The sequence below is a fragment of the Anas acuta genome, chromosome 1 (genome assembly GCF_963932015.1).
Source record: "Anas acuta chromosome 1, bAnaAcu1.1, whole genome shotgun sequence".
Classification (NCBI taxonomy): Eukaryota; Metazoa; Chordata; class Aves; order Anseriformes; family Anatidae; genus Anas; species Anas acuta.
In genome coordinates, this window is record NC_088979.1 from 185,608,427 (window position 1) to 185,623,143 (window position 14,717).

At 44.5% G+C, this 14,717-nt stretch overlaps 1 protein-coding gene across 2 annotated transcripts; it reads left to right on the plus strand.

Annotated features, from left to right (window-relative positions):
* Positions 1-8,092: 8,092 nt before the first annotated feature.
* On the plus strand, positions 8,093-14,717 carry LOC137849754 (dol-P-Man:Man(7)GlcNAc(2)-PP-Dol alpha-1,6-mannosyltransferase-like). 2 transcript variants are annotated; one of them, XR_011092060.1, is made up of 4 exons: positions 8,093-8,286; positions 8,469-8,544; positions 12,417-12,750; positions 13,819-14,717. XR_011092060.1 is itself a non-coding variant. In XM_068669685.1 (3 exons), exons 1-3 carry the CDS (start codon positions 8,172-8,174, stop codon positions 12,646-12,648), a joined length of 423 nt encoding a protein of 140 aa, XP_068525786.1. In that variant the 5' UTR covers positions 8,093-8,171; the 3' UTR covers positions 12,649-14,717. The 2 variants fall into 2 exon arrangements, 1 of the variants encoding a protein (XP_068525786.1); XM_068669685.1 differs by having other exon boundaries at positions 12,417-14,717.

The window sequence follows — 14,717 nt, forward strand, 5'->3', positions numbered from 1 at the left end:
TCCTGCAGCCGCTCCAGTCCCAGCTCCTGCAGCCGCTCCAGTTCCAGCTCCTGCAGCCGCTCCAGCTCCAGTTCCTGCAGCCGCTCCAGTCCCAGCTCCTGCAGCCGCTCCAGTCCCAGCTCCTGCAGCCGCTCCAGTCCCAGCTCCTGCAGCCGCTCCAGTCCCAGCTCCTGCAGCCGCTCCAGCTCCAGCTCCTGCAGCCGCTCCAGCTCCAGCTCCTGCAGCCGCTCCAGCTCCAGCTCCTGCAGCCGCTCCAGCCCCAGCTCCTGCAGCCGCTCCAGCTCCAGCTCCTGCAGCCGCTCCAGCCCCAGCTCCTGCAGCCGCTCCAGCTCCAGCTCCTGCAGCCGCTCCAGCTCCAGCTCCTGCAGCCGCTCCAGCCCCAGCTCCTGCAGCCGCTCCAGCCCCAGCTCCTGCAGCCGCTCCAGCTCCAGCTCCTGCAGCCGCTCCAGCCCCAGCTCCTGCAGCCGCTCCAGCTCCAGCTCCTGCAGCCGCTCCAGTCCCAGCTCCTGCAGCCGCTCCAGCTCCAGCTCCTACTGCTGCTCCAGTCCCAGCTCCTGCAACTGCTCCAGCTCCAGCTCCAGCTCCTGCAGCCGCTCCAGCTCCTGTGGCCGTGTCAGAGAAACGAGCTGTAGCAGTGCAAGTTGACCCTGCAGAGGGTATTCCAACCCCTGTAGCAGACTCTGTAACAAAGTCAGAGAAACGAGCAGTAGCAGTGCAAGCTGCCCCTGTAGAGAAGGTGAAAAAATGGTATAGAGATTCAGGTCGTTTAGAACGCAGAGAGTCTTCTGCCAACCCAGGTAAGGCTTCTGCCAAAACTAGGTATAGAGATGACGAAGATGACGACGACGCTGGGCCATCAAGGATTCAGGAGGAGGAAGATGAGGATGTCGAAAAATCAACAGTAACTACCCGAAGCCTAAACGAGCGCGAGCTACGAGATGTGCGAAAAGATTTTGGTCGCTGTATAGGTGAGCAGCTTGTCACCTGGCTGCTCCGGTGCTGGGACTCTGGAGCCAATTGTGTGGAATTAGACGGCAGGGAAGCCAAGCGGCTGGGATCCCTTGCTCGAGACGCCGGCATTGACAAAGCAATTGCAGATGGAGCACAATCCACCAGCCTCTGGAGGCGTCTCCTCTCAGCTGTGAGGGAAAGGTATCCCTTCAAGGAAGAACTTTTATGTCTACCAGGCAAGTGGACCACTATGGAGAAGGGAATCCAGTACCTGAGGGAATTAGCCGTACGGGAAGTGATTTATGAGGATCCAGACCAGAGACAAACATCCAAAGATCCAGATGAAGTCAAGTGTACACGACCCATGTGGCGGAAGTTTGTACGGAGTGCACCATCATCATATGCCAGCTCATTGGCAATAATGGCCTGGAAAGAGGATGAAGAACCCACAGTGGATGAAGCGGCTAAACAACTCCGGCAGTACGAAGAAAGTCTCTCCTCTTCCTTACAGGCCTGCGTCTCAGCTGTGGAGAAACTTTCTGAAAAGGTTCACCAACTTGAAGAGAATCTATTGTCCTCCCCACCTGAACCAACCAGTGTCCACCGACCAAAAGAGAACACCTGGGAGAAAACACTTTCTGAAAAGTTTCACCAACTTGAAGAGAGATTATTCTCCTCCGCACCTGTACAAAGCAGTGTCTCAGCTGTCAGGGGTAGGCGTTCACCCACACAAGGAAGACGATATGGTGGGTACTCACCCCGTGCCACCCTGTGGTTTTACTTACGAGACCATGGAGAGGACATGAGAAAATGGGATGGAAAATCTACCGCGACCCTAGAGGCACGGGTACGTGAGTTGCAAAAGAAAACAATCAGGAAAAAGGGATTCTCCGAAAAGTTTGCTGCTCCAACTTCCAGCAGACAGTCCTTCAAACACAGAAACGAAGAAGATTCTGACCAGGATTAGGGGGGCCCTGCCTCCAGCCAGGGGGAGGAAAGGGACAATCGAGTTTATTGGACTGTGTGGATTCGATGGCCTGGCACATCACGCGCACAGAAGTATAAGGCTTTAGTAGACACCGGTGCACAATGTACTATAATGCCATCGAGCTATAAAGGACCAGAGCCCATCTATATTTGTGGAGTGACAGGAGGATCTCAGCAGTTGACTGTATTGGAGGCTGAGGTGAGTCTGACTGGGAATGAGTGGGAAAAGCACCGCATTGTGACTGGCCCGGATGCTCCATGTATCCTTGGCATAGACTATCTTAGAAGAGGATATTGCAAGGACCCAAAAGGGTTCCGGTGGGCTTTTGGTATAGCTGCCTTAGAGACAGAGGGCATTAAACAATTATCTACCTTGCCTGGTCTCTCAGAGGACCCCTCTGTTGTGGGGTTGCTGAGGGTCGAAGAACAGCAAGTGCCAATCGCTACCACAACTGTGCACCGGCGGCAATATCGCACTAACCGAGACTCCCTGATCCCCATCCATAAGCTAATTCGTCAATTGGAGAGCCAAGGAGTGATCAGCAAGACCCATTCACCTTTCAATAGTCCCATATGGCCAGTGAGAAAGTCTAATGGCGAGTGGAGACTAACAGTGGACTATCGCGGCCTGAACGAAGTCACGCCACCACTGAGTGCTGCAGTGCCGGACATGCTGGAACTTCAGTATGAACTTGAATCGAAGGCAGCCAAGTGGTACGCCACAATTGATATCGCTAATGCATTTTTCTCCATCCCTCTAGCAGCAGAGTGCAGGCCACAATTTGCCTTCACTTGGAGGGGAGTCCAATATACTTGGAATCGGCTGCCCCAGGGGTGGAAACACAGCCCTACCATTTGCCATGGGCTGATCCAGTCTGCGCTAGAGCAGGGGGAAGCTCCTGAACACCTGCAGTACATCGATGACATTATTGTGTGGGGTGACACAGCAGAGGAAGTTTTCGAGAAAGGGAAGAAAATAGTCCAAATCCTTCTGAAAGCCGGTTTTGCCATAAAACAAAATAAAGTCAAAGGACCTGCACGAGAGATCCAGTTTTTAGGAATAAAATGGCAAGATGGACGTCGTCAAATCCCAATGGATGTGATCAACAAAATAACAGCTATGTCTCCACCAACTAACAAAAAAGAAACACAGACTTTCCTAGGTGTTGTGGGGTTTTGGAGAATGCACATCCCAAATTACAGTCTGATTGTAAACCCACTCTACCAAGTAACCCGTAAGAAGAATGAGTTTGAGTGGGGCCCTGAACAACGACAAGCCTTTGAACAAATCAAGCAGGAAATAGTCCATGCAGTAGCCCTTGGGCCAGTTCGAACAGGACCAGATGTAAAGAATGTGCTCTACACTGCAGCCGGGGAGAACGGCCCCACCTGGAGCCTCTGGCAGAAAGAACCTGGGGAAACTCGAGGTCGGCCCCTGGGGTTTTGGAGTCGGGGATACAGAGGATCTGAGGCCCGCTATACTCCAACTGAAAAGGAGATATTGGCAGCATATGAAGGAGTTCGATCTGCTTCGGAGGTGGTCGGTACTGAAGCGCAGCTCCTCCTAGCACCCCGATTGCCGGTACTAGGCTGGATGTTCAAGGGAAGGGTCCCCTCTACGCATCATGCAACTGATGCTACATGGAGCAAGTGGGTTGCACTGATTACTCAGCGGGCTCGAATAGGAAACCCCAGTCGCCCAGGAATATTGGAAGTGATCATGGACTGGCCAGAAGGCAAATACTTTGGGATATCATCAGAGGAGGAGGTGGGTCGTGCTGAAGAAGCCCCACTGTACAACCAGTTGCCAGAGAATGAAAAGAAATATGCCCTGTTCACTGATGGGTCCTGTCGTATTGTGGGGAAGCATCGGAGATGGAAGGCTGCTGTATGGAGTCCTACGCGACGAGTTGCAGAAGCTGCTGAGGGAGAAGGTGAATCGAGTCAGTTTGCAGAAGTGAAAGCCATTCAGCTGGCTTTAGACATTGCTGAACGAGAAAAATGGCCAGTTCTCTATCTCTACACCGATTCATGGATGGTAGCAAATGCCCTGTGGGGATGGTTACAGCAATGGAAGCAAAACAACTGGCAGCGTAGGGGCAAACCCATCTGGGCTGCTGCATTGTGGCAAGATATTGCTGCTCGGGTAGAGAACCTGGCTGTGAAAGTACGCCACGTAGATGCTCATGTGCCCAAGAATCGGGCTACTGAAGAACATCAAAACAACCAGCAGGTGGATCAGGCTGCTAAGATTGAAGTAGCTCAGGTGGACTTGGATTGGCAGCATAAAGGTGAATTATTTATAGCCCGATGGGCCCATGACACCTCAGGCCATCAAGGTAGAGACGCAACATACAGATGGGCTCGTGATCGAGGGGTGGACCTGACCATGGACGCTATAGCACAGGTTATTCACGACTGTGAAACATGTGCTGCAATCAAGCAAGCCAAACGGTCAAAGCCTCTTTGGTATGGAGGACGATGGCTGAAATATAAATATGGAGAGGCCTGGCAGATTGATTACATCACACTCCCTCAAACTCGCAATGGCAAGCGCCACGTACTTACAATGGTGGAAGCAACCACCGGATGGCTGGAAACATATCCTGTGCCTCATGCCACCGCCCGGAACACCATCCTGGGCCTTGAAAAGCAAGTCCTATGGCGACATGGCACCCCAGAAAGAATAGAATCAGACAATGGGACTCACTTCCGAAACAACCTTATAGACACTTGGGCCAAAGAACATGGTATTGAATGGGTGTATCACATCCCCTATCATGCACCAGCCTCCGGGAAAGTTGAACGATACAATGGCCTGTTAAAGACTACCTTGAAAGCAATGGGCGCTGGGACGTTCAAAAACTGGGATACGCATTTGGCAAAGGCCACCTGGTTAGTCAATACTAGGGGATCTACCAACCGAGCTGGACCTGCCCAATCAAACCTGTTACGTACTGTAGATGGGGATAAAGTTCCTGTAGTGCATGTAAAAAATATGCTGGGTAAAACAGTCTGGGCTACTCCTGCCTCAGGAAAAGGCAAACCTCTTCGTGGAATTGTTTTCGCTCAGGGACCTGGATACACTTGGTGGGTGATGCAAAAGAACGGAGAGGTCCGGTGTGTACCTCAAGGAGATTTAATACTGGGTGAGAATAGCCCATGAACTGAATTGTACCATGTTAAATAGTATATTATACTGTATGTTATCACTACCATGATTACTATAGGTGACTAATTAGAATGTATGGAAAAGAGTGTAACCTGAGCATGACATAAATGGTATGGAATAAGGGGTGGATAGATGTCCTGGTTTCAGTTAGCACAGAATTAATTTTCTTCCTAGTAGCTGGTGGAATGCTGTGTTTTGGCTTAGGATGAGAAGAGTGCTGATAACACCCCGATGCTTTAATTGTTGCAGAGCAGTGCTTATACTAAGCCAAGGACATCTTAGCCTTTTGCTCTGTCCTGCCAACGGGCAGGCTGGGGGTGCAGTAAGAGCTGGGAGGGGACAGACCCAGGACAGGTGACCCAAACTAGCCAAAGGGGTATTCCATACCATCTGACGTCATGCTAAACAATATATAGGGGTGGCTAGCTGGGGGGAGGGGGCCGGACTGCTCGGGGTTAGGCTGGGCATCGGTCAGCGAGTGGTGAGCAATTGCATTGTGCATCACTTGTTTGTACATACTATTATTACTTTCCTATTATCACCATTGTATTATTATTGTTATTATTATTTTATTATTATTTTGTTATTATTATTTTCCTGTCTTATTAAACTGTCTTTATCTCAACTCACGGGCTTCACTTTCCATTTCTCTCCCCCGTCCCAGAGAGGGAGGGGGGAGGGTGAGCGAACGGCTGCGTGGTGTTTAGCTGCCGGCCGGGTTAAACCACGACAGTCCTTTTTGGCGCCCAACGTGGGGCGCGAAAGGTTGAGATAACGGCAGATCTGACCAGAGTGTGTTAAACTAAAATTGGTGTAAGGATTAGACCTGCTTAATAGTCACTTGTCATAATGCTGATTGCTTTAATCTCAACTCTGCTGCGCCTGTTTTCCAAATTGAGTATTATAGTACATTATTTTCCGTATTTGCTCTCTGTCGTGTTGTTTATCCTCTCCGGGCCCTGGTTTCAGATCATTATGGTACTGTGTGTTGTAGCAATGGCTTATGAGACGATGAAATATGTGGTCATGACTCTAACTTGTTATTTGTATTCAGTAACATCGTCGACTCTGTACTTTGGAAACTGTATCTTGGAAACTATTAGCAATTATACCTATTGTTTTTTTTCATTAGGGAGTCAATCTGTGGAGGGGAAAGGGGAGGATATTTTTCCTTACTTGCTTACTCTCCCTTTCTCCTTCACCCCCCCTGTATCCTCCTGGGTCACTCTGCCTTCCTCCTTCACCCCTGAACAATGGCAAAATCCTCAAAAATTGGCAGAATGCTTGAAAAAAAGGTGTCATGATTCTGGCAGTTCCAAAGTAACACAAATCATTGTAACGTGCTGGGGCCTGGCTCATGCCTATCGAGCTGCCATTGATACTGCTATCAACTTAGTGACAGACCCTGCGGCCACTCCAAGCCCTGTGACAGATCCAACGGCCACTGTGACCCCTACGGTGGATTCTGCTCCAGCTCCAGCCCCAGCTCCTGCAGCCACTCCAGATCCGGTTCCTGCAGCCGCTCCAGCTCCTGCAGCCGCTCCAGTCCCAGCTCCTGCAGCCGCTCCAGTCCCAGCTCCTGCAGCCGCTCCAGTCCCAGCTCCTGCAGCCGCTCCAGTCCCAGCTCCTGCAGCCGCTCCAGTTCCAGCTCCTGCAGCCGCTCCAGCTCCAGTTCCTGCAGCCGCTCCAGTCCCAGCTCCTGCAGCCGCTCCAGTCCCAGCTCCTGCAGCCGCTCCAGTCCCAGCTCCTGCAGCCGCTCCAGTCCCAGCTCCTGCAGCCGCTCCAGCTCCAGCTCCTGCAGCCGCTCCAGCTCCAGCTCCTGCAGCCGCTCCAGCTCCAGCTCCTGCAGCCGCTCCAGCCCCAGCTCCTGCAGCCGCTCCAGCTCCAGCTCCTGCAGCCGCTCCAGCCCCAGCTCCTGCAGCCGCTCCAGCTCCAGCTCCTGCAGCCGCTCCAGCTCCAGCTCCTGCAGCCGCTCCAGCCCCAGCTCCTGCAGCCGCTCCAGCCCCAGCTCCTGCAGCCGCTCCAGCTCCAGCTCCTGCAGCCGCTCCAGCCCCAGCTCCTGCAGCCGCTCCAGCTCCAGCTCCTGCAGCCGCTCCAGTCCCAGCTCCTGCAGCCGCTCCAGCTCCAGCTCCTACTGCTGCTCCAGTCCCAGCTCCTGCAACTGCTCCAGCTCCAGCTCCAGCTCCTGCAGCCGCTCCAGCTCCTGTGGCCGTGTCAGAGAAACGAGCTGTAGCAGTGCAAGTTGACCCTGCAGAGGGTATTCCAACCCCTGTAGCAGACTCTGTAACAAAGTCAGAGAAACGAGCAGTAGCAGTGCAAGCTGCCCCTGTAGAGAAGGTGAAAAAATGGTATAGAGATTCAGGTCGTTTAGAACGCAGAGAGTCTTCTGCCAACCCAGGTAAGGCTTCTGCCAAAACTAGGTATAGAGATGACGAAGATGACGACGACGCTGGGCAATCAAGGATTCAGGAGGAGGAGTCAGTCAAGAGCAGAGTTCTGATTTTTCTATCATGCTATTGCAATTCAGTTTATTTTATTCACCAGAGAAAAAGACGTTCCAGGGTACTAGTATGCTGTTAACTTAACTTTCCTCAGAAGGTAGTTTAATATATAAGTGGAGCTTATGAAATATGGAGTTTGTATTAAATAGTTAAACTTGGGTATACTGAGTATACAAATTTAAGTTGAACTCTGAACTTATTTGGAGGAGAATACATTCATAGCTAGAACTTAAAAACAGAAATACTTAGTTTTACTGATAAGCTTTCAATAGCTTTATTAATGAGAACATTGAAATGTGTTTGTCGCTAGAAGCTAGTCTTGTAGCAATTAACAATAAATGCATTCCTTATACACAATTGTAATAAATTTTGTACTGATCTTTATTACCTAGCAGTGGGGTTTTCATAAAAGTTTTATCACAATAATAAATAACCATTATGAAACAAAAGTAAGAGTCTTTTCTTTTTCTTTTTCTTTTTTTTTTTTTTCCCCCCCTCTCAACAGCCTGAATAACTATCGGAAGTCCTGGCTGTATAAACTTGGATCTTTTTTTGTTATAATGCATCTTGTAGTTAATGCTGCCTATTCAGGGACATCGTTATATGTTTCACATTTCAATTATCCCGGAGGAGTAGCAATCCAGAAGCTTCATGAGTTGGTACCTTCAACAGCAGGTATGTAAAGCCGTTCTGAGGTATGTTCACCTAATTTCAAATGTAACTTTAGTGATAGTGTATCTTAATATGTATTGGACATTGCTTCTTTGTACTATTTTTGTGCATATTTTCTGTTCCTATTCTGTTTATTTAATAAAGTGTTCTTACAATAATTTTAAAATGTTTTTTTGTTTATGTAGAGGTCTCTGTTCATATTGATGTGGCTGCAGCACAAACAGGAGTCTCTCGGTTTCTAGAAATCAATTCAGATTGGAGGTATGTTATGAACATGGTATTTTGAACTGAAGATTAGCATCTGCTTTTTTCCTTTTTTCTTTTATTTTTTTAATATACACAGGGCAAGCATCACAAATTAGTTTTTTGGTACAGCATATTTATTCAGCCAGGTCAAGAACAATGTGAATCTTTGGAGATTTTTAAAGAATTTGGAAATATGCAGTGCTGCCACTTGAGGAGTTGATCACTGAAATGTTTTTGAATTGTATTGGTTATTTTTTGCCTGAATATCATAGAATCTTTAAAGATATCAGAACAGTGTAAAAAACAAACAAACAAAAAAAAGTACGGTACTAAACCCCCAAATATCTTTAATACAGCTATGTTTGGTATTTCACTAGATTTTATAAAAAACAGAAGCAGAAGAACAAATTGTTCTTGGTAGAACAGTATATATAATTGCGGGAAAATCTCATTTTATTTGTTTTTAAATGATGTGTTGCAATGTGAGGCTTATCTATGTGTTAATATTAAAAGTCTATTTTAATGTGGAACATCCTTCAAATGGATGGTACTGAAGTTGCTGTCATGTGGATTATTGGTCGTGTTCGTTAGCTCTGAGGGAGAGCAGTTGAGTGCTTTGTTACCATGAGCAGCAGTGATGTACAAGCCATACTAAGAATCAGAATCATTATTAAATGAATAGTAGGATATTTTTGTGGAATGGCATTGTTTGCTTTTCAGGATATATACCAAAAAGGACATCTTTCTGGTCTTAGGCCTACCTCGTCAGCTGAAATCAGTTTCTAATTTAAAATGTAAACGAGAAGCCTCACTTTATACTTGCACAAAACAAAAGCAGTACAAACAGATTTTGGTTTACGGTTAAGATGTATTCAGAACATGGAGTTTTCTTCCCAGCCGAGGTGTTCAGAATAAAATGAAGAAATACAGTTAATTTATTGGCATGTTTTGAGATAAAAAGTATCTTAAAGGAAAATTGTGCTTCTGGGACAACTAGGAATAATCTAGCTTGCTATGCCTTACTTTATTGTTATGCTTTCTTGTAATGTTGTGATGGTACTGACAGCTAAAAGCTGAATTTGTCATATTTACAAATCCAGTGTTTTTCTTTTTTTTTTTTTTTTTTACATGTTCAATCTAGAGAAGGTTTTAATACGTGAACAGTCAGGAAGAGACAAATTATTAGAGTACAAGTGATGGAGCATGTATGATAGTTAAAATGTTACATTCTGGTTTTGAATATATTTAAACATGTACTACTCTTAAATGTGACTATAAATGCAACTTTGCTTCTAAAACAATGCTTAATTTCAATGGGCTTTTTCAGATGGTGAGGGTTTTTGTTTGTTTGGATGTCTTGTTTTTGTCTTTTTTCCTTCACTTTTTGCTTGCAAGGCTGTAGTGCAGTGGAATTGAAAAGCAAATGAATAATATCCCCGTCACTGATGGATGGTTCATAGCTTTGCAGCTATAGGGTACTTTGTCTGTATCAGTTTTATCTTTTCCCCATCATAAAAAGGCCTCAAGGGAGGGCTGATTCATCGTAAAGTTTCACAAAAAAGGGTCAGGCAAAACCTTCAACAGAGCATCATACACAGGACTACCATGTTGTCTGACAGCACAATAGTGCAGGGGTTAGTGACACCAGCTGTCCATTTTCTCTTTATCTAAGGATGTGACAGTCTTTCAGATAGGTGAAATCTAACCTACCGTCTTCATAGACAGATTTATGGATGGAGTGGCTATGAAGACTGATGATTCATCAGGATAACTACAGTCCACAAATAGAAGTGTCTTAAAAGTTAAAAGCTTTCAGTGGTGTGCTTAGATTAGATCTATATGCCTCAAGAAAAATTCAAGGGATCCATTATTTTTCTTCAAAGGGTGACTGAAAGAGGCTTGGTGTAGATTCTTACACAGAACAGGTGTTACAATCTTGTCTTCAATTAGTGCAGTCTCTTTGAACCAGGAATAAATATGCTATGTAAGCTTAAAGTATTTTAAAAATAATAAAATTCAGAAATGCGTGCAGCGTGATGAAAGGCCTTTTATTTGCTGATGAAAAAAATGCAAAATTAGTACTTGGTTAAGCTGCTATGAAGTATTTCATTCTTTCTGCCAGCTTGAACACACGTACTATCCTAACTGGCATTACAACCTTTTTAGAAATAGCAGATTAAATTAGTGTGCAAGATTTTTAGAAGAAAGCACCTACTCAGTGTGCAAGGTCTACTTCTGCATTTCATTAATAATCCACACAAATCCTCCAGTTCGCTAGAGTGCTTGTTGCTTTAAATACTTTAAATGTTAGTGACTTTGCTATCTCAGGGAATGCTGTAAAATTATAGTGAGGTTATTGTTACCAGTTTTTCATAGAGAATTCAGGCAAGTGGGAAGCCAACTCAAAAAAAAAAAAAAAAAAAAAAAAGGCTACACATGGCTGAAGATGCAACCAGGATTTATTCCTAGGTGCATCTAAGAGTGGTTAGGGTTCGGATTGCACCACTTTATTACTGGTGTCCACTGCAGTAACAAAAGCCACAGACTTGAAGAAGCTACTTGTGAAATGGGTGGGAGGAGTCAGGCACCTAAGAACAGGAGCTACAAAAGCTGGTGGAGAGCAGTTTGCAGCAAAGGGCAACAGGAAGGGTGAACTACGCCACTCTTCACTTGGCTTACAGAATATGAACACTCTGTATATAGTTAGTTAGATACCCGAGACTGTCATGTCATAAACTAAAGGTAAGTAACCTGCAACTTAACCTCTACCATCTGTACTGTTTCCCATTGTTAGCATAGAATATCTTTTTTGGAATATAGACCAAAGATTTGAACCCAGGTCTCGCACTTTCAGAAATACAGGAAACAATGGTCTATGGAGTGTTGTGGGCTTGATTTAACTTACTCTTTCCCCTTTTGAAGATGTTGGATTGAGGACTCCATTAGGACTGAAGTGTCCAGTATGAGCATCCTAGCCTTTGGGCTATAAATTCTACCTGCCTCTCCTATCTTCAGTGAATGAATAAATAACTGTTGCGAAATAGCGCAGTGTCTTCATGGGACAGTAAGCTCAAGATGTAGAAAATTAGGTTCATACATCTCTGTGAGAAAGACACTTCAGCTCAGTTCTGAGCTTAGATCAGACAGAGTGACTGAACTTATACCTGAATTACTCACATCCCCGCCAAATGCTTAAGTCACTTGGTTTCTCATCACTTAAAGTCTCTCTACAGCTAGACTGAATACCCTTTCAATAAATGTCTCAGTGGACATGTTAGTTTGGAAACTCAGTAGTTGGCTTTTATAAAATACATATATATGTGTGTGTATATATTTAATAACATCTATGTTAAGGTACTCAAACAGGTTTATAAAAGCTGACCCAAAGTGACCTGACTAACACTTAGTAGATCAGGAAATAGAGAAAAAATAACAATGCTGGGTTAACACTATAATTGCCAGGCTGTTCTTCCTGCAGTGTATAGGGAAGCCTCTTCCTTGCTCTTTTCTGGGGCTCCTACTTTAATGTTTCTATACCAGAAGAAAGGTTTCTGCTGAAGTGTTTCATAACTCTTTTTGAAAATAAAAAAAAAAGTCTCATTCAAACATGAGTTCTTGTAGAACAAAACTTAGAAATAAGTCCAGAGTTTTCTGCAGTCTTAGGTTTTGCTGCTTTTTCCACAAAACTCAGAGTACTAGATGAGAAATTTTCGAGGAGTCCTGAAGTAGACCACAGTACCAGCAGAAAGACTTTCCTGGATCAACGGGTTCCCTAAACTCTTCAAAAATAGCATTTTCTTTCCCAGTACTAATTGATTTTAAAAAGGGATGTGACTGAGAATGTTGCAGTTGTATGAATGTAAACAAGCCTTCTGTATTCCTTACAGGTATGACAAAAGAGAAGATATTAAACCAGGAGACCGACTGATGTTTTCTTACACACACATACTGATGGAAACGAACCCTCTTCAAATATCACATTACAAGACAACCCACAGGCCACTGGCAAATATACCTGGCATCAGTAAAATTGGGCTGAACCTTACTGCACTACCTCCTTTTACTTTAAACTTAAAGCCAAAATTAGTACTGTTGGAAAAACTTCCTTTATCATCCTGACTGTGAATTTTAAGTCTTTTGATGTAACTTTGCTGATGACTGAATAATGTATGACAACAGAAAATTGTCATTCCAGCACTGCAATTCAGCTTCTGTGAGAAGGTACAGAAAATCTTTGTACTTACCGATATTTAGCTCCGTCCTCTTTCTTACATTAATAGTACAATGCATTCCTAGTCCATATATACTCAAATACCAAGTTAGATATTATTAGGTGTGTTTAAGAGAAGCTACCTCCAAGTTTAGTGCTATTAATTAAAACTTGTCTACTTGGTTTGGGTAGCTGTCTGTTTCATAATGCAGCACAAGTATGTCCTAATTGTCCTATATAAGATACATTATGGAACAGGATTGTGCTATGGCAATAATTTGATATGTAATCTACGTGTGCACAGATGCATTACTTGATTTATCTGCTGGACTGTAACCCCCTTAGTTGTCAGATTGCCTGTGTGAAACTTGAATGATGTTATCAGCATAGGAAAGCCATATTCATTGTAGCTTCATCACAATACCTAATTGTGCCCTGTGGGCTACCAAACTAATTAAAGGGAAAGGTTCACCTAAAAAGCAGTTGGACCTCTTGGCAAGCACTGTCTTGTAACAGACTTGAGCATTGGTTATATTTATTCCAATAGTTCATGAATAAGCAGTACAACTTGGATTTCACAGGAAACTTCTTTTTTAAATAGTATTTTCCCTCTACTGCAGTATCTTAATTTGCAGTACAAAAGTTTACCTATGAAAATATGTAATCAAGTACACTTGAAGATGATAGGTGTTGTTTTGTTTCTTTATTAAATAGTCCTTTTGGAATTAAAATGCTGTAACATAGCATGTTCTGTAATCTCTTCTTTATTAGATGTCTTTGTTAGGGACGTCTGCCTAGACTGCAGAATGGAAGAAGTTAAGGGGTAAACTAAGGAAGAAAACTTAACATTTCAGTTAGAACCAGTTGTAACATGACAGGGACTGCACTAGTGTAAAAAATCACTATTTGTGAAATAAGAATGGGCAGAAAGCTGTTTGTTGCTGACTGAGAACTCAAGAGTAAAAAATTATTATTGAGTAACTTTTTTTTCCCATTCTTTGTGCATATTTCATTCAGGAACTACATTTACCTGCATTATGTTTCAGTTTTTAGGATCATGTTTTCTTTTTATCCTCTAGATTATGTATCAAGGAACTGATCTGGTGGGGTGGAGCCTGCTCTACTGTGGGTGGCTGTTGTGCAGGCTTCCTCACACCAAGATCTGGCAAAGGCGACCTGCAGAACTTGTCAGTCCAGTCCCTGGCTCCTCTTGAAATTGCAATCATTGAAGTATTATCTATTTGACTTGTCTTTGGAAGAAAACTCAGCTTCCTTCAGAGCCAATTTGGACATCAACTAATTCACATGATACAGAAGGAAGTAAATGTGCAAATAGCTGAGAACTTGGAACACTATGAAGGAAAACTTTTGAGTAAGGATGTAAGTCCTTATATGTAAAGCCTAATCATTTACTTTATATAACTCCCCCACAGTGTAAGCTGTAACTTGAGAACCTGAAGTGAAATTTATCGTGCCCAAGGTGTAGACAAATATCTGGCAGTGGTAGCAGTGTGTACTACTGCTCGCAGCCTTGGTGCTGCTGAAGGTAGAAGCTATGAGCTCAATTTGGCCTGTTTAGTGTGTGTGTATATATATAACTTATATGTTGGGGGGAGAGAAAAGAAAATAAAAGTGCATACGTAAAAGGCAGAAAAGAGATTCTGAAGTGCAGTTTTGGGCAGTCTCTAAGTTTCTCCTGTTACATCTTGAGCTATATATGTGGTTCTTGGAAAGCGCTTAGTTCTTCGATCTGAAACCTGGCTGGGATTGTAGATCATGACCCATGCAGCACTGTAGCACCAGGGGCTGCGTAGCTGACGTGACAGTCAGTAAGTATAGCCCCCTACAACATAGGCTGGGAGTGTTACTGTAACCCACACTCTGAATAAGACAGGGGCACCTGTTAAACTGCAGCAAAGATCACTGCAGTTTTTCCCCAAAGGCCACTTTCAGTAAAAAAAAAAAAAAAAAAAAAAAA

Excerpts from the sequence above, each read along its gene's own strand:
- LOC137849754 (XM_068669685.1), top strand. The coding sequence starts at position 8,172 with ATGCATCTTGTAGTTAATGCTGCCTATTCAGGGACATCGTTATATGTT. Across the intron at positions 8,287-8,468 it reads GTTGGTACCTTCAACAGCAG|AGGTCTCTGTTCATATTGAT; the intron begins GTATGTAAAGCC and ends TTGTTTATGTAG. Across the intron at positions 8,545-12,416 it reads GAAATCAATTCAGATTGGAG|GTATGACAAAAGAGAAGATA; the intron begins GTATGTTATGAA and ends TATTCCTTACAG.